General features: G+C 38.1%; 1 protein-coding gene across 2 annotated transcripts in view; it reads right to left on the bottom strand.

Annotated features, from left to right (window-relative positions):
* Window positions 1–27,343, bottom strand: part of DOCK4 (dedicator of cytokinesis 4) — a 482,101-nt gene that overhangs the window by 223,048 nt on the left and 231,710 nt on the right. For both annotated transcript variants that reach the window (XM_081537146.1, XM_081537147.1), the window contains 4 exons: window positions 9,817–9,898; window positions 9,005–9,065; window positions 4,723–4,855; window positions 664–752 (listed from right to left, as the gene is read on the bottom strand). In XM_081537146.1, the coding sequence (XP_081393272.1) occupies window positions 664–752; window positions 4,723–4,855; window positions 9,005–9,065; window positions 9,817–9,898 (365 nt within the window). The remainder of the gene's footprint in view (window positions 1–663; window positions 753–4,722; window positions 4,856–9,004; window positions 9,066–9,816; window positions 9,899–27,343) is intronic.

The raw sequence follows: 27,343 nt of genomic DNA, 5'->3' as shown, positions 1-27,343 counted from the left end.
ATTACATATGCTTCCCTGGTAGCTCAGCTGGTAAAGAATCCACCTGCAATGCAGGAGATCCTGGTTCGATTCCTGGATGGGGAAGATCCCCTGGAGAAGGGAAAGGCTACCCACTTCAGTATTCTGGGCTGGAGAATTCCATGAACTGTACAGTCCACGGGGTCTCAAAGAGTTGGACACAACTGAGTGATTTAAACCACTCAGTGTTTTAAACCACTTGTATTATATATATATCATATTACAGTTCCTGCTGGATGGCATGCATATGCTCTTCTCTATATAACACTACAGCTATAGGCAGAGAAGCATGTTTTTCTTGGACCTTATTGACAAAAATTTCTGTTCATCAAACCCATTCCACACAACTGTCATGAACCGAGGCATATTTGTCATTTGGTTTTCAGCAATCTGCAACAACCTGGAGATCCCAAGACTAGAGAATAAACTCAGATACTCTACCTTGATTCAAACCAGAAAAGAATATATCTTTTAGATAGCTACAAATCTATCATACAATAAGGAGACATACCAGCATGCTGACTGAGCACTTTTAGGGAGTGAGTAGAGAAGAACAAAGGGCTGAAAGTTTTCTTCTTCACAGACAAATAAAACAAAGCAACTGAAATGAAAAGTGTAGGGAGTCAGACAGACCCATATACTCACCTGCATTGGAGCCAGTCAAATTATAACGTGCATTCAACTTCTTGATGATATTCTCGTGGATTTGGTACCACTCACTCTCTGTATTACACCTGTGAAATCATGGCCACTCTGTTAAGCTTTGATGATGCATGAGATGACCTTACTACACACCTGCCCCTTTTCATATAACCACTATAATGTACTTCCTTAAACCTTCCTGCAGTTCTCAACACAGAGAGCATGGCTTGGCTTAGCTACCCCAAGATAAGCAGGAATGACCATATCTGGTAATGCATGACCAACTACTTCATGAAGTGGCTGAGATGAACAATTCAGGTTATGAGAAGCTCAGAGAACAATGCATACAGTGGAAGGAAGTACAGGCTAAGATTCTGACTCCCTGGATTTGGGTCCTCACTATTAACTGAGCTATGTTCTTTGGGTGAGTTACTTATTCTGTGCCTTGATCTGTTCATCTGTGAAATGGGGGTAATATACTAGAACACTGAACAAGCTTGGGTTTAGGATAATCCTTGGCATAAAGTAAATGCTCAGTAAATGTTATTTCTCATTATTGAATCTTCATCTATTATATCATGACCAAGTTGGCTAGCATCAAAATGCAACTGAGGTTAACACAACTTGCACTGGCAAAAACCTGGTGGGATTTACTGAAGGGTAATTAAGGTAACTCTTCTAGATTTTCTATTTTTAGGCCAAAAGGCATTTCTCCATCTCTCACTCTGACAGCCAACTGTATCTTAGTCTTTCAGCTCTTGTCTTTCGCCAGCTCGTGCTATCTTTGTGTACACGGCAGAGTTCATCTAGGAGACTCTGAAGATTCTTGACAATTGGATCTAGGACTGGTAGATACCTGCATTCCCCTCAGTACTTTGAACACTGTAGGTGCTTAAAGAAATACTGGCTACATGAATGACTGAATGGATATCCCTCTGACTGTTACTCCTGATGATTTGTTAATATCTGGGTCTGCTCTCTCCTTACTGCTGAGACTCCCCCAGTTAGGCTGGGGAGACCCTCCCTCATCTGATGTGTTTGTAAATTCACTACTGTCTTTCACCAGCAACAAAGGCTCTCTCCCAAGAGTCCTGATTATCAAAGATTCTGTAACTGTCAATCAAAATATTCCACCCTATAGAGACTTTTTCCTTGTGATCTCATCTGTAGCCAATAATTCACAATGTGCTTACATATTTATTTATTTCACCGCCATAAGCTTTTCCAGGATGAACTTGATGGAGGTTATTTTTGAACCAGTTAACAGTAGGATAGCAAATAGGAGCACTGACACTGAGAAGGCTGGAAAATTAAGATGAAATAAAACCATTCCACTTGTCCAGCTGTAAGATACCAAACTGCCACTTAGTACACCCTGCTCCTAGTTTTCTTAGTTCAGCTCAGTGGGAAAGAAAGAAAGATAGCTTGCTTCCTATTAAATAGTTAAGAGACTCCAGAATTCATGCTTTTAACCTACAAAACTTCAAATAAAATAAAAGCTCTAAAGTATATGACTGAAATATCTTCCAGGCTCAGATGAGGTATTTCTTGCTATTCTCTGTTTGAGTCCCAGTTTGGGATAAGGATTTGGTCACCTTAACAAATAGAAATTTCTTCCAAACTGTTTCTAACAGTCACTCCTCTAAAATGTTTCCATAAATTGTAGTTTCTTTTTCATCTACAATAACTGTTTTGACTGCCTAGCATTCATCCTGGAAGGGATTCATAAATTGCTGAACTGTAATTTTTAAGGGATCTCTCTTGCAGCAAGAATAACTCCAAACCTTATTTGATATTTATGAAAAAACAGACAATAACAACCACAAAGAGCAGTACAACTTAATTTTAGGAGAGTGAGTATCACCCACAGAACTGGAATTCATGGGTCTTCCTTGGCTGGTTGCATAATCAAGAAGGATGCAAGAAACTCCAGGTCCCTCAGTTTTCCCACTAACAAGATAAATCTAACACTTCCTACACATACCTGGAAAGATCACTCAAAGAAACAATGAGATTGCATTTGTGAGAAATTTTAGTTTTTCTTAAAAAGCAAGGTCACCTAACAGCATCATTGTCACATCATTAGACAGTGGTGTGAAATAACACCCTGAAACGTAAGACCTGGTAACATGAGAGCTCAGGTTCTGAGTTAGGCAGTCCTGACTTCACAGCTGGTTCCTGTTCTGATTAGTCAGGTGATCTGGGGTGCTATTTAGCCTCTCTGTCCCCTCATGTGGAAAACAGAGCCAACAGCATCTGCCTCATGAGTTTGTCATGAAGATAAAGTGACATGACACATGCAAAGTGCTTTATTAACATGGTTCCTTGCACATAGTAAGCACAAAGTAAATGGTGGCTATTATCATCAGTATTGTTGCAATTAAATTATGTTTCACAATCACCAGTAAAATTTAGAAAGGGGACTCTCCTGGATTTATGCTCCACCATGGGATAAAAGAGTAGCATGCTTTACTACCCAGTAGTTTCACCACAAGTTTTCAAGTTTAATATCAAGGTCACAGATTTTATCACTCTTAAAAGAGATAAAGAGAGTTCCTAGTCCTAAACCACAGGCTATAAGTGAATCTTTGTCAACTGATAAGCAAACATGTAGTGCAGGTCCCAAGGCCTCCGGGTAGAAGATGGATAAATTCAAAAAACCCTGCAGCTGTTGTCAAAAAGCAACCTGAAGTATATGTCCCACAGGTAGTGGGCCACGTGGGTTCCCTCCACATATGGAAAGACCATTGGCACATGCTGCAACAGCCATAACAGGTAACTAAAGCAAGCTCACTCACAGAGGAGGTCAGTAGTGTGGTCCTCAAACTAGGAATGCAGATCCCAGGTCCCCCATCCCCCAGTGCATCTGCTCTGAGGATGTCACTGTGTGTCATCTCTCCCCTGTCAGACCTGTGGGGAGGTGCTCAGGGAAGGGCAATCGAAAACCATGTGCCTTTTTAAAACCTTAGGATGTAGAATACATTAAGTGGATTTTCTTCGTGGAATGTTCAAACTGAACTGTATCTGCTGCCACTGACCCTCAAAAGATGCATAAACCACGTTCTGAGGATCTTATTTGGAAACAGGGTCTTAACACAGAAAATCAAGTTAAAATTACATTGTTTAGGGTGGGCCTTAACCCAATATAACTAACTAGGCCCATATAAAACTGGGAAATGTGGTCACAGAAACAGATACACACACCTGGAGAAAGTCATGTGCTGATGAAGGCATACATCAGGTCATGCATCTACAGGACACCAGAAACCAGGAGAGAGAAGCAGGGAACAGAACCCCCCTCACAGCCCTCAGAAGGAATCAGTGTAGCCAACACCGTGATCTAGGAAATGTGGCTTCCATTACAGTGAGGCCATAAATGTCTGTGGCTTAAGCCTCCCTGTTTATGGTGCTTTGTTAGGGCAGCCCTAAAATGGGCTTCCCTGGTGACTCAGTCAGTAAAGAATCCTCCTGCTATGCAGAAGACCCGGGTTCCATCTCTGGGTTGAGAAGATCCCCTGCAGAAGGAAACGGCAACCCACTCCAGTATTCTTGCCTGGGAAATCTCATGGACAGAGGACCCTGGTGGACTACAGTCCATGGGGTTGCAAAGTGTCAGACGACTTAGCGACTAAACCACCATGTAAGAAACTAATAATACATGAAGTAAGAGGAGAATCACTCAATCTGAACTTCCTTTTTCTTAATTCTAATTAGTTTATCTTAAAAACTATTTTCATCTTCCAAGAACAAATGAACTCTCTGAGGGTAAAGATATAACAGGTTTTAAATTCTTGGGAGGCATTCTATGCAGTGGATGGTCCACCCAGTGGGTAAGCTATCTGTTCTTTTTGTTTCTCAAATTTCATAATTCCTCTGAAAGGCAAATAATGATTTGTAGGCTCAATTGTAGTAGGCCTAGAGATTATTAAGTTTTTGAGGAATGGCTCATAAACTCTGCCCATCCCTGGCTCTTCCATTACCCACAGAAAGCAGGATTCACCACATAGGATCCCCATGTACCCCCGTGCCCACCCCAGCCCACATCACGTGCAAGCTTCTTACATGTACACTTTCAGGATGAGGTCATCTTTCGTCTCTCCAGTCAGCAGGTCAGCAATGCTAAGAACTGCACAGCCAAAGGGTCGCCGGTACTGGACGCTGCAGGCATTCTTTTTTTCTCCTGCTCCCATTCGACCTGTTCAATTAAAAGCACACCTAGTTCAAGGAGCCATTTGATTAATCCAGCTTAAGACGAGACACACACAGCTATAACATAAGCCATATGAAACGTAACGGGTGATGGTAAAGATGCAGATTTGGGGCAACTGTTGCCTCCGTTCTGAACTTTCCCCTCAGACCACATAGTTGTGTGACCTTGGGCACGTGGTGCAAACTCTGGCCATTGGCTATTACCTATAAAACATGAAGCCTGAAGCTGAGCCCCTGTGTGGGTACCCTTCCCCAAGCATTCCGAAGGACCCCAGGAGGCTTGCATCCAAAAAGGCAGTAGGGGTGCCTATTTCATTTTCTACTTGTAAGATTCTCCATATTTCAAAAAATGATTTCAAACATTTCACCTCTGAAAAGAAGTGATTTGAGATCACCTGAAGGTATAGCAAGTAAGCACAGGTGAGCAAATGAGCACGTTCTTTCCTGACTCAGTGTGCAGGCTGAGATCTCCAGGGATCCTTTTTTAACACTGACATGGTTTCTGCTTGTTTAAATTGTTAGATGTTTTTAAATCTGTGGTTGAGATACTGTTTTAATGTATCGTTGCATGTAATTACCAACAGGTTATTTTGAAAACTGAAAGCAAAAAGCACACTGGAGCTGTAATGTAACCAGCTAATGTGAGGAGAAATAATGAAAAATCTGTCCGTCTGTTTCCAGATGCTAGGGCACAGATCTGTGCATTGTTTTCATCTGACTGAAGTCCTCCTACAGCATGTTTGCATGGCTCTAGTACTTCCCAAATCCAGTGCTAAATAGAAAAAAAGGAATGGCAGTATTCAATTTGGCTTTCAATCTTCAGTAGTAAAGGAAAATTGCCCCTCTGATATATCAACTTCAGAGTAATATTTATAAATAGAAGCTGGAATACCACTTAACAGTGGTAAAAAGCACAAAAGAAACAACGAAAAAAAGGAGAGGACTTCTGACATAATGAAAAGGATTTTTCCCGGTTGAAGTCCCATTTGAATAATTAATGTGTGACAGCCTTGAAATGTACTTTCTTGGATGATGTTTCATTTTCATTGGTATATTACTAATACATTGATTAACAGGCCTAAGGATAGTAAGAATGCTGATTTACAATGGAATGATGTACTAGACTCAACACTATAAACAGAGTTGAGAGGACTCCTCTGAGATCAGGGACCGGTGTTTACCATGTGACATGCATGGGTTTGGTGAGTCATTAGGTATTACCATGTAGGTACAGGGTTTCCCAGGTGGTGCAGTGGTAAAGAATTCACCTGCCAATGTAGGAGACGCAAGAAATGTGGGTTTGATCTCTGGGTCGGAAAGATCCCCAGGAGAAGAAAATGGTAACCTGCCCCAGTATTCTTGCCTGGAGAATCCCATGGGCACAGGAGCCTGGCGGGCTGCAATCCATGGGGTTGCAAAGAATCAGCTACAACTGAGTGCACAGGCAGGCACATGCAGGGGGTCATGCAGCTACAGGCTTATTAACAGGGTGACTACGGGAACCTTACGACTGGGAATGCAAGAAGAGTAAGCAAAACAAGGATAATACATGTAACGAAGGCTGTAGTAGGACTAATAATTATTAGCGCAAAGGTTTTTCCTCCAATTACATGAATTAGTAGGTGTCCAGCTGTAATATTAGCTGTTAGCTGTTAGTCATATAGCTAGGGCTACTGGTTGGGTGAATATGCAAATAGTTTCAATAATTATAAATATACTGGTAAGAGGAATGGGTATTCCCTATGGTAGAAAATACATTAGAGATACTTTTGTTTTATGGTGAAAGCCTATAATGATTGTTCATGATAAAAAAGGGATAAGTATACCTAAAATTATTCAAAGTTGTGTGGTGGGTATAAACGAATGTTGTAAAAGACCAACTAAGTTTGTTGGGCTGATAAATTAGCAATATAAGTGTTTCTGTTCAGGTCTGCCGTTTATAGTTATGAATGGCCATTATCTGATTTGTCGCAAGTTGAACCAATCACTGCTAAATAGAAATCATGCAGTTATTCATGAATCTAGTGTGGGGAAACTATTTCTCTTTATTTCCTCCCCTTCTTTCCAATCAAAGACCAGCCCTCAAATTCCAGGGCAGATGCTGTTACTCCAGCTCTCGGCAGCCAGTGCAGGTCAGTGTGCCCTTATCTTATTAAGTCCACACAAGGAATATTCTAGAAAAATTCTTACTCTTTCTAGAATACTTTTTCTATTTGTCTCTGACAGACAAGGATCTTCCACTCCTTCATTTCACTGAAGCAGATTAAATCTTAACTTTTCTGAGTTTCTTACCTTCATTATTACTGGACTGATCATCAGGCAAGTTTTTGCAGTAATGTCAATATAGAATTAATTTGACCAAAGCTTAGGGAAGGAAGGTAGGTAATTTAGGATTCAACATTCATTCTGAGGACTTAATGATCATAAATAGCTTAGTAAAATATACAGCCACTAATCAAATGCGAGGTATTTGAAAGGAAGCCCTGTGATGGGTAATACTATGCAGTAATTTCCTCAGCTGTATCCTGGGAGTGAAGGACAGAGCTGCCCAGCCCATGGGCAAGCAAGACATGTGATCATTTTCTACCACCAAAAACCTATAGATACTTTTCTAAAAGTTCTGAAAGCTAAAGTGGTTTATTTTTTATCTCAACCTTGTAGAAGATTATATTCAAATTGTATCCATGTTTACATGAAGATATCCAAAATCACATTTTACATTAACAACTGCTGTGACAAATCTGAATAAATTTTAAAAAACTGCAAAGAATTACATAAACTGCACCCCTGCCATCCTGGACACAGACAGATGCTCTATCTCATAAATACACAGAAACATGCATTACAACTTTTCCAGTTTTAAAAGACTCTTTCCACTTTATACCCCATACTCATGTATAAAAAGAAAATTAAAACAAAACCAAAGACAGTTCACTTATTTATTTATTTCTACTGTCCCTCAAATATAAAAAGAGGATAAAATTAAATGGGTTTTCAGAGCAGAATTTTATGAGGAAAAAATGCTTAGAAAATCTTTGTTAAAACAATGTTTTATAGTCTCTCTCAATGCAAAATGGAGAAGGCAATGGCACCCCACTCCAGTACTCTTGCCTGGAAAATCCCATGGACGGAGGAGCCTGGTAGGCTGCAGTCCATGGGGTCGCTAAGAGTCGGACACGACTGACGCGACTTAGCAGCAGCAGCAGCAATGCAAAATGGGGTCATCATGTGTATAAAATAAAAACCATAAAAAAAAAAAAAAGTCACCATGCAGGACTGCATGGTAAGATATTACTATCCTGCAGAAGTTTTCTTCAGCACGTCGTGTAGCAGTTAGTGAGGAAGGGGGAGTGGGTTCTCAGTATCAGTTGGTTAGCTTTCCTAGAGAAATGACTTAGGTTCCACCATGTATTTCCTCTGCCATAAAATGCCTGCTTTTAGAGGTCTTATATGTGTAAACCTAGTGACCATAATTTGGTTTTGATGTGCAAGGGCATCGTAGAACACTGAAAGTGTGTTCTGCAAGAGGTTAGTAAGTGTTACATTATATAAGTGTTTCCACAGTCAAATCAAATCTGGAGACAGCTAGGGTCAACAAAGTTAGAGAAGCAATTTTATTCTTCCCTGTAGGATTTCTCAGACTCTTTAATAAGCTGATGAAATTATACAAGTGAAAAATATATATACAGCATTCAGTTTTTCATAGCCTTTTTCTTATAGCACCTTGTGTAATAATGCTCTGCAGCCCTCCACACTTTGGGAAATGCCAGTTGGTGTAAAGTTTTCATAAAGGCGTAGAAAATCTAGCTCCTAAAAGTTTAATGTATGCCGTTAACAGAAATTAGAATTTGAGTAGACAAATACCAAGTGTAGGAATCCAATATTTTTAGAAAGTCCAATAAAACAAAATGAAATGCAGCAAACTAACTAATGACTTATATGGAGAGAGAACAAACTGTATTTATGGTGGTGTGAGAGTCTGGGGAGACCAGAATCCCAAATTCTGCGAATATTAGATTCAGATCTTGCTTGGACTTCTTTTTGATCCAGACAGCACATAAATCACAAGTACACAGAAACCTCACAGCAATTCTCTCCGTCACGCTCCTATCACACCAACAAGTGTCACACCTACCGATTCGGATGATGTGCACAGTGATATAGATGTCCTTTCTGAGCTCGCTGCTACCCAAATCCTACCAAAAAACAAAGTCTGGTCATTGTAGAACTCATCCTTTAGGCAGAAGCACTTAAGGGCATAGCACATTGTTTTAACAAATAACAGAAGAAAGACAAATATGAGCATTCTTAAGGGATTTTTTTGGAGCAGAAGCACATAATTCAAATCCTGTTCTAAAAATACCACTGTGATCAACTTTACTGTAAGCCTACAGATATCAAATAAGACATAAAAAAAGAAAAGCCCATTCTTTTTTCAGTCTCTAGCTCACTCATTCTTTAAATATTTCTTAAATACATACTAAATACCACGTGCCACTCTGAGCCCTGTCACACTGCGATTCAGCCATAGAGAACAGGCTCTCACACATACTGAAGGGACAAAGGTGTGATTGTGAAAGCTGGCATTCAGATTTCAGGGCATTATTGTAATTTACACTCTTCCCTGGTGGCTCAGACAGCAAACAATCTCCTGCAATGCAGGAGATCTGGGTTTGATTCTTGTGTCGGGAAGATCCCCTGGAGGAGCAAATGGCAACCTCCTCCAGTATTCTTGCCTGGGAAATCCCATGGACAGTGGAGCCTGATGGGCAAAGAGTCAGACACCACTGAGCAACTAACACTTTCATACCACTTTCACTGTAATTTATGTGTTATTTACAAAGTTTCAGCGAATCCACTATGTTCTCTCATAATAACTTACTCTCTTAAATAAGACAAAGTACTTAAGAAAGAATCTGCCTCCTTGATAAAACAAGATACACTTACCACGAAGAGAGAGCAGTGTCGTTCTGGTTTATCTGGGGCTTTGGGAAGCCCGTTTCTATTTAGCCTCAAGAAAAATCTCTCACTACAAGAGAAAAGAAGTTGAATATTTTTAGAATTAATTAATATTTAAGGACTTGTCACCTTTCTAGCTGCTCTTTGTCCTAAGGGTTAAACTCAAAATTTTTTAGGCTTTTCACTGATATCAAAACTGTATATATAAATTAGAAGAGCATCCAAGACAGTAAACATTTGCTTCACTTCTGACAAAGCTGGGAAAGCAGAATGTGCAAAAGCAGAAAACATACATTTTCAAACACACAAAAAAATTAACTTTTAGAAAGTTTCCATATCCATGAAATCATAACTATTACTTTAAAAAGTAGAAACAAGAACACTAAAAGGAAAAAAAATCTGACTTAACATGTTCTGTGTATTTGTACCTAAGATTATTTTTCATGTTTTATGTCATAGTATTTACTTCACATCATACATGAACACTATTCTGAGTGCTAACAATCCATTAGAAGGCTTAGTATTTTATGCTCTTATAAACCTAATCCAAAACACAAAAAGAGAGCCCAGGGAGTGAAACCTGAATATTCTTTGGTTCACAAAGGAATAGAAAACCTCACAATGCCTGCAGAACTTGCAATTGAAATTGCAGCGACACCTGGATTTAATGCAAATACAAATAATGCTGTTGATCAGCCACTAATTCAAGTCATTTCAAGGTAATGTGTTACAATATTTATATTAAAAAAAAATAAAATGAGTATCACCCCTGCCCCCACATTAATGTACCAGCTACCACAAGCTTCTGAATTTCAATATCCTGGTGCCCATGATAGAATCAAATGGCTGGCTGCCTCAGGCCGAGAACACACAGCTAACATCCCCAAAATGTGAAATTAGCAAATGGTGTGGTCCTGGTCAGTAGCTTCCTTCAGTCTAGGGATCAAGCAGAGGAAGGGAGAGTAGAGCATTAGGAGGGCTCAGACCCTTCCAAGTCTCTATGCATATTCATCACTTGGTTCTTGCCATAAATAATGGCGCTGTCTTCCAAAATCCCCCCTCTCCCCTACAGGGGGAGAAATGAGAACCATAATCAGATCTCTAAGGAAGCATATGGTTTTAAATTTATGGCTGTTTTGGAACATTTTTATTCTCTTTTGCCATCTAAATCAAGACAGATATATTTAACAGATTCAACTACCTGGCTACCCTGTCCTTTTTTAATGCCTATCCCTGATCTTTCACACAACAAAGGGCAAGCAATACACATGTGTATGGGGTCACTTGCTGCACCTATTACCTATGTCTTATTCCACAGAGCAGTGGCTGATGAGATCTGATGAAGAGAATATAAATTGCTGCAAGGATTCTCAAATGAAGCATACGAAGTTCCCATATAAGTCTGAGGCAGAGGCTGGAAACGAAAGATTCGACCAAGACTGCAGAGTTAGATTAATCTTATTCAATTGTCATTTGCTATAATTCATGGCAAAGGACTGCAAGCTCACCTCAGAGTGGAAGAATATTCACTATTACTTCAAATTCATCTTGGGGAAAAATAAGTTACACTTTAAAATAATCATAGCATTAGGTAACACTACTTCTTTAAGAAAATACTACTTTTTATTTGAGAATGGGCACTCTGCTAAGGACTTTACATGGATTAACCCCTTTTATCCTCACAATGCCCTTGGGAAGTTGGTACTCTTATTATGTCATTTTATAGTTGGGAAAACTAAGAAATAGTAAATAGTTTTGTCCAAGATCACAGAGCTGATGTGTGACTGAGTAGGAATTCTATGCCACATGATACCTACCTTCATTTGAATGCTATAAAATAAATTCTTTCTCTGCTTCATAGAATAACTGAGCATATTTACAGAATATTGAGATAAGGAAGAAGTCATTCATCTGTAAGTGACACCCACTGACTCAGTCAAGCCTGGTCCTAACTCTCTCCATACTCTTTCTGGGCTAAACTTGATTTAGTAGGTTTCAAAGCCATCCCTGGTTTGCAGTGTTCCTTGGTAATTTTTTCAATGAAGTATTCTTAGAAAAATGACTTTTGAAATAAATTATTTACTAAACAAATGCGAAGCTTCAGAAAGATTAAAGTATTTGGTTTTAGTTGGTCAAAATTCCTAAAGTTTAAGACCAATATTTGGGTTTGCTTCTTAGTCAGCATCTAATGACAAATTTATTGATTATATTTTAGCCTAAAATGAAAGCAGTGTGATCATTTTCCCCTCTTCTGATTATAGGCAGCATGATATATTCTATATTTTTGAGATGCATTTATGTTTGAGATGCCTCTTTATCTGGACTAAAACATTTGAGACAAATGCCACTTTATCTTCTGAAAGATCAGTCAAAATGATAAATAACAATCATATTAATATACAAAAGTCAATATGGCATTCCAGATATTGAGACCTTAACTTTAATGTTGATTTAAAATACTATTTTATATTCACAAATTTTATCAATATTTTGGTAAAATGTTTTCTAAAGCATTCCATTGCAGATTTTCCTTTTGCTCTGTCACTATTTTAATTTCACTAGTCTAGACAGAATCCTGATTATGCAAGTATTATATCATATCCTGTTTCAGAAAGAATATCAATATTTACTAAGCCATATCCCTTAACTTAAGCATGCCTTCAGTCTAAAAATAGACTGAAGATGGGTACTATGGAGAAAAAAGTCATGTGCAATTTTCTTAAAACACAGACTTCTTCTAAGAGGGGGAAAAACTCTCTTATGGTCAATTAAACAAAATCTTTTTTATTCATCTGGTGACAAGTTGTTGGTATACAAACTCAATTTCTTTCAGCTTTGGTAATAGAGCAACCACTTAATTGGCAAATGGTTTCAGAAGAAAAAAAAAAGAACTACAGCAACACATTTCAGAATCTTTGAATTACAAATAAATACCCACCCACATGCTCACCAGGTGGTATTAGTGTTAAAGAATCTGTCACCCATCTGCCAGTGCAGGAAACGCAAGGGAGCAAGAGACGTGGGTTCAGTCCCTGGGTCGGGAATATCCCCTGGAGGAGGGCATAGCAACTCTCTCCAGTTTTCTTGCCTGGAGAATCCCATGGACAGAGGAGGTCACAAAGAGTCAAACAGGACTGAGCAATAAACACTTTCACGCTTTCACACACTCACACACATTTGGAGAATGCCAACACGTTGCCTTCAAGGCTAGGGAAGAAACTAAATAAGTCAATGACATTCCACTATGGAACATCTTCTAAAATTCTCTCAAAAACTTTTGTGGCCACCCACAAAGATATTTTCAACTTTCTACAGTTGAGTCAAAGAGTGGCAACTCTGATCAGAAGACAAAATTAGTTTTTGTCAATTTAAAAAATGTCCTATTACCAGACTGGAAGAGAAGGGGAGGTTGGGAGAGAATGGATACATGTATATGTATGGCTGAGTCCCTTTGCTGTCTACCTGCAACTACCACAATATTGCTAATTGGCTATACTCGAAGAAAATAAAAAGTTCAAAAACAAAGCAAAAAAGGTGTTCTATTATAAGATGTGCATATTTACTATTTCCATTCTCAGATATCAGCTAATGATTTGGTACCTTCTAGGTGTTTAAAGACTGAACAAATACAATCTTTTAGGAAAAAAATACAAATCATTGGGTAGCAACATTCACTGTCTTCCATATAACATCTTTTACACTTCATGGTAGTGAAATACATGAAATTCTCCAGGGACATATCAATCAATGGCACCTGACCATCAGATGTGAGAGTCACCTAATTAACTTCAAGGCCACTCTAGATTCTAGTTCATGCCATGTAACTCTGTCCACCATGCACATTCTAGGTCTTTATTATAACAAATATATTATAATGGAAGTATCTATGGTGACATATTTTCAAATGGGAATGCCTCCTTCATCATCATCAAACAATGAATTAGCACATAGAACACTTTCAGTAACACTGAAGAAATGGGATTTGATATTATTACTAGCAGAGAAAAATCATCATTTGACTTCCCCTTATAGCGCTGTGTGCTCCCAGAGGAAATTTCACTGCCAGAGAAATTTAGTGTCCACCTGAATTCCTTGTGTGAGCCATTATGAATCATTATGTGATAAATCAACAAGAGTAAATTGTGTCTTTGGAAATAAAGAATAAAAAATCACAATTATTTATTATGTATAATGTGCCTTCTTCTAAAAAGGATTTGAGAAAACCAAGATAGTGAAGTAACAGTGGGCATATTCATCCCCAGATATCCCAGGGGAAAATAGTACAAGTCAAAATACACCCCATCCTGGTGTACATAACTTTACATGGGTTTTCTCTAAGTCTCACCATCACCCTATAAGGGAGGAGCCCCTCCCATCCCCATTTTACAAATGAGAAAGCTGGAGCTTGGAGATACTGGGTAAGTTGGCCAAGTTGCATGGTCAGTCAAGGATGGAGCCAAGAAATTAATTTCCAGGGTCTGATTCCAAAGTCTCAGGTCTTAACCACAAAGCTATCTTCATAAGAAGAGAACACCTCATAACAGACACAAAAAGAGCAAGTCTAACCATATCATGTGAACCCAGGGTTTTTATTGTGAATATGTACAATAAAATACAAAAATAATTATTAAAAAATGTATGAAGCCAGACAAAAATAACTTAAGCCACAAACTTATCTATGTTTAGGGAGTTTATGTCTGTTTCAACAACACAGCTGGTAGAAAAGTTCTTACCAATGATGCAAGTAACATGGGTGGCACAGTAGGGATCTGAAGACCCTAATGGCTTCTCTTCTCAGCAGGATAGGATGCTCCTATCTTCCCACTCCTCCTTCTAATATGCAGAAGCAGCTGTCCTTCTAAAGGCCCTACCTAGGGTCTTGGAGGCCTTCTGGACAGATGTGGGAGGGTCCTCCCAGCTTTCTGAGTCATCGTATCAAGTGGCCCTCCGATACGGCATTCCTAGGATAATCACTTGCTTTCCTAGAGCAATGTACTCGTAGTTAGGGATGACTGGCAGCAAGGACATTTTTGTATTTTTCTATATGGATTTTTGTTTATAACTCTATAGCTCCCCTCTCATAAGAAGCAATCCACCTATAGTTAGGAATGCCTAGTAGTTTAAAGCTTGTGAAAGTTGTACAATGTATAGCTACCTAGTGGTTTAATGTTTGAGAAAGTTACACAACATATACTTTATACAATAATTTATGATGATAATATATTGAGGTTGAAGTCTGACTAATCCACAAAAATTGCAAAGAATACTTTCAAAATCATTTTGGACAGTTAAAACACTGAAATAAATTTATGTTCTCCAAAAGCAACAGTAACAAAAGAGAGAAAAGACTTGGATGGTCCTGTTCTGGTACACAAACTGGGAAAAGAACTATCTGGTTCTTTTGTGCTTATACTTTATAGAGGGCTTCCCTGGTGGCTCAGCAGTAAAGAATCCACCTGCAATGCAGGAGATGCAGGAGACACAGGTGTCATGCCTGGGTCGGGAGGAGCCCTGGAGGAGGTCACAGCACTCCAGTATTCTTGCCTGGAGAATCCCATGGACAGAGATGCCTGCCAGGCTACAGTCCATGGGGTCGCACAGAGTCGAATACAACTGAAGCAACTTAGTACAAAAGGTATGTATATTTTATAAAACAGCTGTACCAAAAAAATACCCCATGTAGAATCTTTGAAAGAACCAAGTTCCTTGTCTTAAATGTAACTATGCTGCGTGTGAGGACAGCTACTATTTATTGTACACTAAGTAGTCATGCAGGGAGATGCGTCAAGAGCCAAGGAGGAAGCATTTGGAGCAAGAAGAAGGAAGGAGAAGAGGAAGGAGAAAGGCTCTGCTGAGCTGACTCTAGGGCCTCTCCCCAAAAGTGCATGGAATACGATAGATGTTGATCTCAGTGCTCCTATTTCACTGTTTCTCCTACATTTTCTCAAATGCTTTCTGATTGACTAACATTGCAAGCTGCTTCCAACAGCCTGCGCAGGGAACTGTTACTGTGTTTTTTCCTAGGACAAGTGGCAAAGGACAAGCCAAAGAGCATTCTAAATAGTCACAGTACCAGGAGCTGGTACTGCCATTGACCAGGCAAGATACTTAAGGGAAGTGAGGGGAAAGTGTGTTAGCTGCCCTGGGGTGGCCACTGGACCAAGAGTTTCAGTGTTCACCATGGCACAGAACGGACTCTCGTCCAGGCCATCTCCTAATGTGGGTGTGCACAACATCCCCCTGGGGAGCTGTAGAAAGCCCAGGTCCCAGCCTGGGGATCCTGACTTACTGTACTATGGATCTAAAAGCTCCTTGAATGTTTAAAAGCACAGTCACAGTTAACGGCCACAGTTTTGACCCAAATGCTTAAGCTCTAATGAGTCAGAATAGCTGACTGTCCTTTATGACCATCACATACACCAGGAAAGAGGCAACACATGCCTGATATGTTCAGGTCAGTGACTTCTCCCCTTTCATCTCCCAACATATGACGGATGCAAACAAAGCGTTTCCTTGTCAATAAATAAAAGCAACTCCTCAAGCAAGTCTTCCTAGATAAAGCTATTAATATGCTTTCTAATTTTAAAAGTAAAGCAACACAAGGGTCATGAGCTCTTCTGCTAACTAAAGGGAAATGAAGCAAGGATGGTCGATAACAGGATTTCCGCAGCAGTTTACTCAGAGCAGACAGATTCTGAGTTTTCTTTTTTAATATTACTGTCCAAAGCCAGATTCACTTGACAAATATTTGAAGCTGAAGGACTAAGCAATCAACTAAAGGGATGCTTTGTAAGTACAATAAAGGATTTTCCTTTAGTTGAACAATGAAAGGGAAGGTAATTTTTTAAACTACAGTCAATTCTACAGCCAGTGCTGAACATCACGCTGATTCTTTCTTACTACTTAGAATGACTTAAAACCATTTCATGTGTTGTTTGTTTTTTTTTTTTTCAGAGTATAAAGCTAGTTGAATCAGAACTCTTTTTAGGAAGGTAAAGCTCAAAAAAGGAATGTAGTTTAAAGTTACAAATAAGTGATGTACAGACCACCTGCTGATAGACCAATGAATGAAAGAAAAGATTTGGATCAACTGTTGATTTGAGAAAATCCATAATGGCAATAAGTTCTAAAAAGTCGATGTTCTAAAAATCCCATTGCTGAATTCAAGTAAAATCCTTAGAAACAGCTAAACTGTTCAATTGAGCAACTCAGGAAAATACTTGCTTGTGTCTATCTCTAGAGAACTTATTAAGAATTTCACTAGAAAAAAGCTCCTGAGAGGTAACTAAAAGTAGGTGATGATGCGATCTGGTCAACAGAGCCAGGGACTGTGAAATAAGAAAGCTTGTTTATAGGCAGAATGTCTTATGCTTATTCGGAATTTTCATTAATTTGATTATGGTAAACACTGTATCTATGACATTTCATGAGGGAGGAATTGCTCTGATTTATATACAGTAATTATTCTGACCTTTCTAACAATGGTTCTTTGTTAGAGAAAGTATTTATAATAAGGAATCTTGAAAGTAAAGCAAACCTGAGCTCTTTATAACTACTCTGGGTTGAAGCATGCAGCTCTTTGCAAAGGTAAAGGAAACCTTTATGAAAACAGAATAACTAATAAAAATCCAAGTAATTCAAGCCCTGCAAAAACAGTAAGTAAAATGTCTTTCATACATCTATCATCTCAAAAATACGTCCTAAGTTTTAAAATGAAATAAGCCAAAATCAAATGTCCCTTTCAACAGCTTACTGATACTGACAGATTCTTTATATTCATTATAACTTTAAAAAATGAAAACTTATGGTGGTCACCAAAGGGGAAAGAGAAAGGGGAGGGATAAATTAGGAGTACAGGATTAATAGATGTATACCACTATATATAAAAATAGATAAATAATAAAGATTTGCTACATAGCACAGGGAACTATAATAATCTACAATGGAAAAGAATCGGAGAAAAATATATGTATGTGTATAATGGAATCAATTTGCTGTACATCTGAAACTAATACAATGTTGTAAATCAACTATACTTCAATCAAAAAAAATTATCTTCATCATTAAATACTATAATTAAAACTCATTAAAAACTATACTTCATCATTAAATACTATATATTAACTAGATGATGCATGCAATTGGACTTTCTAAAGGTCAAATGCTTCTTCTTTTTAACCAGGGAGCTACAAGGCCTCTACATTGACATGCAAATATCCATGTATGTGAGAATAAATACATTATTTTCTGAAGAGCTCTAAGTGTTCATAAGTTAGAAAATGCACTGAGAAGTTTAGGAAGCACTGCTCTAGACACCACAAGTATTTTTTATAAAATGAAAATAGCATATTGATTACCATGCACAGAGAAACTCTAGCATTTAAAAATATTTTTTGACTTCAAGCTTAATAGTCTTTTGAAGATCAACAGAATGTAAGTTTTGGGAGGGCAAGAATTTTTAAATTTTTTATTCATTGATGTCTCCCCAGTGTCCAGATCAGTGCCTGGCTCTGAGAAGGAGACCAGTAATTGTTTGCTGAATGAATGAAGATCAGTGATTCAACAACAATAGCATGTAATCTCTGACGCTCAACAGAAATAAAAAGATTCAGTCTCTGTTTAGCTTTTTTGTCAAAGATCTCCAAATGGAAGTACTTCGGAGAAGATGCTACACAGATTTTCCTCAGCTCATAGGGTTATGTCCTGATAAATCCACTCAACTTCAACAGAATACTATAGCTCACATGGCTAGCCCAGGCAAAGATTAAAATTCCAAGTACAGTTTCCAGTGAATGTTCATTGCTTTCATACCACTGTAAAGTCAAAAAACCCTATTGAAACACTGTAGGTCGAGGACAGTCAATAAATTTATCTGCCAGCTTTTATTTACTTTTTTTTCTAGAACAGATTTTGCAAATGATGCTCCCGTAGAGACATATCTAAGAGCATAGCTCTGATTAACACAAGAGAGCATGAAACAAAACTATCGACTTTTCTGATCCACTCAACCTTGAGTTCCCTCTCTTATCAAGAAGCACATCCTCACTGGAGCGGAAGGAAAACAGCAAAAATTAAGACAATAATGACATGATCTCTTTACATACTTTGCCTCAACAATAGTGAGAGATTTGTAAATTACTTCTACCTGCATTAATGCCCAGCCTGTGTAGGGCATTCTGCAAGGTTCTGGGAACAAAAGATAACAAGAGGGTAGCCTTATCTTCAAAAAAGGAATTAACTAGGGCCATATCATGAACAATTCTTTTGTTGGTGTTGAATCACTTACAAAACAAATGTCAGTGAAGAGCAAAGAAGTCCTGGCGAGGTGGGTTGCTCTGTGTAAGCATGATTTAGTTAGTAGCGAATTTAGGGAAACTAAATTAATCTGAATTCCCTCTAGGCAGCAGACACAGGGCAGAGGAAGAAAGACAAAGCTGATCAGAATCCTGGTGAAAAGAACATCAATCTGGTCATCTTTTAAAACACAGGAATGTGGGTTAAATCTGATCAATTTCTAAAACATTGCACAAAGTACCATGAGACAAATCGGCTGCACAGTGTCTGGAGCTAAAGGGGATGAGAAAGTCAGTCTAAATCCAGTTATTCTATGAGTTTTCAGTTTTCTACCCCTTAAAATTCCAGTCACTTTTTCTTATAATAACATAATAATTTACAATTTTAAAAAATAACTGGAATTGTGTGGCTCTTAAAATGCTACAGAGAAAAACAGTGGATCACTTCTATGCTGGGTGTTCTTGCAGCATGAACACAGTTATTTGTTAGTTTTGTTTTAATTTACATCCTCTTCCTGGTCCATTTCTGAAATCTCTGTTAACATCACTACACCTCTAAAGCAATATTTTTTTGTATGCAACATAATGTGACCAAAGAATCTGATTAACTTCGAATTTTCATGCACCTGCTGGAAGAATCAAATAATAGAAAAGATGTGGGAGAGTGGAAAGCACTCATGCCTTTAAACAGAAGGCCTGAGGGAAGGTCACTGTGGGGTCAGTGATGTACAGACACCCACAGAGAAATCTGTGCGAGCACGTCTAGACACAGCAGGAAGCACGCTGTGCCGTATGGAATGGTTGATGTTGCCACAATCCAAAGAGGACCTCTGAACTCCTTCTTCTATTTCTGTTCTCAGTCATGCTCCCAGCATGCACGGCCAGTCAGAAATTTTCCCCTCCATTATTGCTTTACTTTGGAGAGGTTACAATTTCCAGTTAATTTTATGACATAAAACTATAAAAAGAGATCTACACCAACCATCTTTCTACATTCCAAACAACAAATGCTCCTAATTTCTGTAAAAACATAGATGTTGAATTTGTGTGATCACACTATAACAAGTTGTAAATGAGGTATGAAATGAGAAATTCTAGCACAGTGCTCGAATTAAAAAATCACACGTGCTCTCTTAACTGTGTTATGTACTGTAATATAGACAGAAAAAATTAGCATTGTTTCTAAGAGTGGACTAAACTATTCTCTCCAACAGCTGCAAGGCCTTGAAAAATTTTCCCAGTACCTAAGTGTTTTCAAAGAAGCCTGAGTTATTTAATTTCCCCTTAAAAATGAAAGGTTTTTAGATCGTGTCAGCCTCTGAAGAGACCAACTGGAAGTTATGGTTGTAATTCTTTAATTCTCTCCTCATTATGCTAGATTCCCATTCTCAGTTTTATCCAAATGTGATGTGTCAGACTCCAGCTCTACCACCTGATAGCTCTTTCCTGAGCACACCTGGCAAAAGGTAGCAAACTCGGGAGCCAGGATTCCCCACCAATTTCAGACATCTCTCTTGCAGGGGCCTTCCTGAACTCGGCGATTCCATTATTCATCAGTAACTCACTTCCTATCACATTTCTGTTCAAAGGCCACTGACCTTGTTTGTGCAATTCACTTTCAGCCCTGACCTCCCTTTCATTCTCTTTTCTGCTCTCCAACAGCAGTTCATCTTGTTCCTCCACTTTTCTTATAAAAGGTCAAGGCCACAGATCCAGGCCCTCTTTTCCATTTCAACATCTGAAACCCACTTTGCTGACCTCCCTTCCTCCCACATTAGTAGAAGCAGCAACCTTCCTCTTTCTCAAAATAAATTTCTTCATGTGTGTCCTGCATCCCTTCTGCCATCTGCTCCAGAAGGCATCTATGAGCCTCTAGCAGGGTCTCATGCTACTGGCATCCCACTGCCAAGTCTATGACTGTAAGACAAGCGAATGAATGAACAAGGAAGTGGTGAGAGGTAACATGCTATTCCTGTACATATAGAAATTCCTCACCTTTAGGAGGACAAATCTCTATTATTATTATTTTTAGAATTTATTTTATTGAAATATAATTGATTTATGATATGTTAATTTCTGCTATATAAGCAAAGTGACTAGGTTATACATATATATGTATATATATATATATATATACATACATTCTTTTTCATATTCTTTTCCATTATACTTTATCACAGTATACTGAATATAGTTCCCTGTGCTATACAGGAGGACCTTGTTATTTTGGACAAACCTCTATTAATTCAGAGTTTCTGGGAACCTGGTACTTATATAGATATAGGATTTTGCTTAAGCATATAAGGTATTTCCTCTCACAGAACATTCATCTTCTAAAAGTCGCCTATTTTATTTTATATATGAGTCAGACTTTACACTTTAAAGACAATATTACTATAATATATTTGTTATTATAATACTGAATGTCCTAGACCTTCAGAAAACATTCCTGCTAAGTTCTGCCAAATACAATATCAAAAATATTATTGTCAGTTCACAGGAACCCAGGAATATTATTCCAAGCAGAATGGAATCCAAACTATGTATGGGGCTAGCGACTAAATCAGATTAATAAATCTATCATCTTTCAAAGAAACTGAAAAAATGGCCTGCCTTCACTGCTTTACTGCTTGTATGCATAAAAAATTGATAATCTTAAGGAGGTAATTAATTAATCATACACACTATATGCTAACAGGTAAACCAAGCACCCACAGATCTTATATCACAGGAAATTTACAACCATTCAATTCTGCCACATTGCTCCACCTATTTCTCTTTGTTCCTTCTCTTTCTTCTCCTTTTTCTTTCTCCCTTTCTTCCTTATCCCTTTTTCTTTCTTTCTTTTTTTTTCTGTTGCTAAATTATTTAAAAGCAAATCATATCCCTGGATGTCATTCCACATGTTTACTAGTCTCTCTAAATTTTATGCAAGTATAATAACATACACCTTATAAATTAATGATAATTCCTTAAAAACATATGACTTCTTTAAGAATTCAAGACCAAACACCACATATCACTTCTGGTTATGTTAAAGTGCATTTCCTAGTTTTTTGTTTTGTTTTAAATCATCATCATCATAGCTTATAATTACTGACCAATGACCCAGTGTCAAGAATTAGACTAAGAAGTATATGCATTATCTCATGTAATCCTAAAACAATTCCATGAGACAAGTACTATTACTATACTCACTTAGCAGACAAATTACAGCCAAAAGAGACATGAATTCATTTGCTCAGGCTGATGGAGCTACTGAATGATAGTGGTGGGTCCTCTGACTATAGAGTCTGACCACTTATGTACTATAGAACGGTACCTATAAGATACAAGATATACATCTTGAGTATGGAGAGAATTTCAGATATATTTCATAGTCCAGAATGGGCTCATGTAAAAAAATAAAATCTGCGAGCTAGGACATGGAAGCAACCTAGATGTTCATCGACAGATGAATGGGTAAAGAAGTTATGGTACACACACACACACACACACACACACACACACACACATATATAATGGAATACTACTCAGCCATAAAAAGGAAAGCATTTGAGTCAGTTCTAATGAGGTGGATGAAACTAGAGCCTATTAAACAGAATGAAATCAGTCAGAAAGAGAAAAACAAATATCATACATTTACACATATATATGGAATCTAGAAAGATGGTACTGATGATGATACTAGATAATGGTATTATTTGCTCTGCAAATAGGCAGGGCAGCAATGCAGACACAGACATAGAGAAGACTTGAGGACATAGTTAGGGAAGGCGAGGGGTGGGACAAATTGAGAGAGTAGCATGGAAACATATACATTACCATACGTAAAACAGATAGCAAGTGGGGAATTTGCTGTATGACTCAGGGATCTCAAACCAGTGCTCTGTGTCAACCTAGAGGGGTGGGGTGGGAGGTTAGGAGGGAGGCTCAAGAGGAAGGAGGCATATCTCTATTTGGCTGTTGATGTATGACAGAAACCAACACCACAGTGTAAAGCAATTATCCGCCAATTAAAAACAAAAGAAATCTGTGCCTCATCAATAATATTCACCACTTTTTCTTAAATGACAGACTTGAGTATACTGAAAAAGAAGGTAGTTTTAGGCAATATAAAATTTATACAGAAATGAAGCATTTAATGAAAATGGAGAGTTTAACTGTGTGATGGTGGAAAAAACATACAACTTTAGTCAAGTAAGTAAGACACCAGCAAGAAAGTTAACTTTATCTGAACTTAATTACTATGAAAAGACTTTTTGTATTTAATCACCAGGATAAGACTTTTTTAGAAGCACTACTCTGCTGCTATTTTCTCAAATAAAAGCCCAAGCCAGCAGTTTGCACACACAAGCAGGCCTATAATAAGCTGAGAACCCACTGGCAGCACTTAGTAGTAGGAACGTTAGCCGCTCAGTTGTGTCCACTGTCTGCAAACCCATGGACTGTAGCTTGATAGGCTCCTCTGTCCATGGGATTCTGCAGGCAAGATTAAAGGAGTGGGTTGCCATTCTCTTCTCTAGGGGATCTTCCCAACCCAGGAATCAAACGTGGGTCTCCTACATTGAGGGCAGATTCTTCACCATCTGAGCCACCAGGGAAGCCCTGGTGGCACTTAGCACATATTCAATATATTCTCTGATAACAATAAAATACAGTAACAGATTAGTCCTAAAACTTAGAATACAGCAAATACAGCAGTAGCAAAACTTATATGGGAAATAGTCAACAAAAGGACTCTGTCATTTTCACTGGCCCATGTAACTTACACTCTGTTGTAGATTAACTGACATATTAACATGTAAATAGGTCTTCCCTGGTGGCTCAGATGGGCAAAGTCAACTGAAAGCCTTCTGAAAGGATTCATCATTCAAGAGGCCATTAAGAACACTTGTGTTGCATGGGAAGATGTCCAAATGACATTAACAGGAGCTTGGAAGAAGTTGATCCAATCCTTATGGGTGAGTTTGAGGAGTTCAAAGCCTCAGTGGAGATAGTAATTGTACATGTGGTAGCAACAGCAAGAGAACTGGAATTCGAAGTGGAGCCTGAAGATGTGACTAAATTGCCACAATCTCACATTTAAACCTTGAATGGATGAGAAGTTGCTTCTTAAGGATGAGCAACAAAACTGGTTTCTTGAGATGAAATCTACTTCCAGTGAAGATGCTGTGAAGATGGTTGAAATGACAACAAAGGATCTAGAATATGATATAAATGTAGTTGATAAGGCAGAGTTTGAAAGGGTTGACTCCCATTTTGGAAAGAAGCTCTGCTGTGGGTAAAAGGCTATAAAACAGCATTGCACGCTATAGAGAGATCAATTATGTAATAAAAAATGAATCAACAGATACAGCAAATTTCACTGCTGTCTTAGCTGAAGAAATTGCCACAGCCACCCAAGCCTTCACTAACCACCATCCAGATCAATCAGCAGCCATCAATATCAAAGCAAGATAGTCCACCAGCAAAAAAGATGAGGGCTCAGATAATGGTCAGCATTTCTTAGCAATAAAGTATTTTTTGATTAAGATATGCACATTCATTTTTCCCAGATATAACACTTCTGTACACTTAAAAAACTATAGTATAGTGTAAACATAACTTTTATATGCACCAGGAAACCAAAAAAATCTGGGTGACTTCCTTTACTGTGATACTGACTTTATTTTAGTTGTCTGTGGTATTTTAGTTGTCTGTGATATCAAACCTGTGGTTTGATATCTTTTCACAAATCCCCTCTCCCTGATATTCCCAGTCCTGTACTCCAGTTTATGCACATCCACACTCTGCCCTTTCTCCCCTTCTCTGGTCCTTGGCTGGTCTTCCCACCTGCAATTTCAAGCCTGTTTCCTGATACCTCCTAAGGGACCTTGATCCAGACCTCCCCTCTTCCCTGAGTGTAACCTTTCCCATGTTACTGGATCCTTCCTGTCAATTCTTAGTAAGCTCAAGCTTCTTCCACTTCAGTTTCTTAAAAAAAAAAAAAAAAACCTTCAACAGACACTTTGCTATATACTGGTGATTAAAAAATTGGTTGAGGAAGCAAACAGAATACTATTAATATTGAAGTTCATGAGGATGGGTATAGAAAAGTGATTAAGGATACTGATGCCTGATCAGACAGCATGTTAAAATATGGCCTCACTGTATATACCAGCTGTGTGGCCTTTGGCAAGTTATTAATCTCTCTGATTAATAAGTTTCCTCATCTATAATAATGAGGACATAGTCAGTCTTCTGTATCTGTAGGCAATATATCTGCAGATTCAACCAACTGTAGACAGAAAATATTCTGGAAAAAAAAATTCCAGAAAGTTTTCAAAAAAGCAACTATTTAAACAGGGTTTATATTTTATTAGGTATTCTAAGTAATCTAGAGATGCTTAAGAGTATATGGGAGGATGTGCATAGATTATATGCAAATACTATGCCATTTTATATAAGGGACTTGAGTATCTGTGGATTTTGGTGCCTGAGGGGTGTCCTGGAAACAATTCCCCACAGATACCAAGGAAAGACTATACTAACAGTACCTACCTCATAGGATTGTTACAAGGGATACGTAAGCTAATATTTTTTAAATAGCTTAGAACAGTGTCTGGCACATGGTAAGCATTATATAAGTGTTAGTTAAATGAAATGAATAGAACTGAATAAAATAAAATTACAGATGCTAGCTAGGGAATTGATTCCCTGACTTCTCTAGCTATACCCTTACAGCCTGGAGAAATTACAAACTTTCAACCAGATAGATGCACTCTAAAAATATTTTACTCATATAAAACTTAATTTAGTAAATATTTTTTAAACTAAGAAATTATCTTTTATGGTGAGAAATTATGTCAAAGACTGGGAAAAACTCACTCAAGAAAAGTATGTTATTTCTCCTTATAACTGAGTCCAGTGTGTAGCTGTACCCACCGTGGCAGATGCTGTTAAACAAATGAGGAGGGAAAACTGGAAGCACGGGCTAGGTGTTCGTTAGCAAGATGCTGTTAGAATATGTCTGAATCTTTCCGGTACAGTAAGAGGCATCTGCAACATGCATCAGAGGCTTAATATTAGAAGCCTTCTTCAGGCAGAAACTGTTTGGAAATACTGATGGGCTTTCTAAATACCATCCAACATCAATGACAAATTGTTCTAAGTTTCTGTCAAAGAACATACCCCTCCTGGTACTGAGGAAATACTATGTGCTTCATTGATCCACATGGTGAACTAGAAGGGAGTAATTTTCATGCGCTGATTCCTTTTGCATTTGACATCTTCAAGTACTGACTCAGGGTTTTGATCTGGCACATGGTAAGAGTCAGTGCTATTTTGCTATTCTTCAAGCATCTTGAGAACGACTCAATTGTAAAACCAATTTCTATAGTATAGAATATTTCTGAGGCCCTGTATTAGTTTCATTGTTATCATTAACCAATAACTTATAATAATTTATTATTAGGGCTACCAGTCTCTGGAGCTCTCACTCTGGCTAATGAAATCTTATTCAGTGATGGAAATGTCCAGAAGCCCTTGATGAGGCTGATGGGGTGGTGTTCAGAGGGCAGACTTTGGGGCCACATGGCTGGCCTCCACTCTGCTTCACCTCTTACCACTTTGGTAAACTCAGGCAAGTTTCTTGACCTTTCTGTGCCTGACTTCCTCACCTATACAATCAGTGCATATAATATATTTAAAGTATTTAAAACAAACTCTGGCAGATGGTTAGTGCTTAATAAAATGCTGGCTGTTTGATTCTTAGAGGAGAGAAGTTAAATGAATAAATTCTAGCCAGTTGTCTGCCTTATGAAAGGAATAAACTTATTTCTTTCCTAATCAAACCTCTACGGGCTTTGTACATGTTGGCCCCTCCATCTGTACCTGGACAAGGTTATTTCCCATGATTAATGGTCAGCACAATGCCATAAACATTACACTTAGACTATATTTTATATTTTTGTAAATTACAGCACTAATGATCCTATTTAACAAAAAATGCATTCCCTGAATTATACCATCTTTTGCCTACTAAATTTCATTGTTTGGATTGGATTTCTAATGCTGAAAAAGAAAGGAAAATCATGATCCAGTCTCTTCAACAAATACATTACAAGGAATTTAAAAGAGAGAGAGGGAAAGGGAAACTACATACGAAAGTTGACCCATGAAACTTACCAACCATGGAATGGATGGACTTTATTTGAGTCTCATGAATTACAAATTCCTTA

Source organism: Giraffa tippelskirchi, chromosome 10 (assembly GCF_054371585.1).
Source record: "Giraffa tippelskirchi isolate mGirTip1 chromosome 10, T2T-mGirTip1v1.2.pri, whole genome shotgun sequence".
Taxonomy (NCBI): Eukaryota; Metazoa; Chordata; class Mammalia; order Artiodactyla; family Giraffidae; genus Giraffa; species Giraffa tippelskirchi.
The sequence above is the reverse complement of the archived record's forward strand: the minus strand, read 5'-3'. Positions and strand labels throughout refer to the sequence as shown.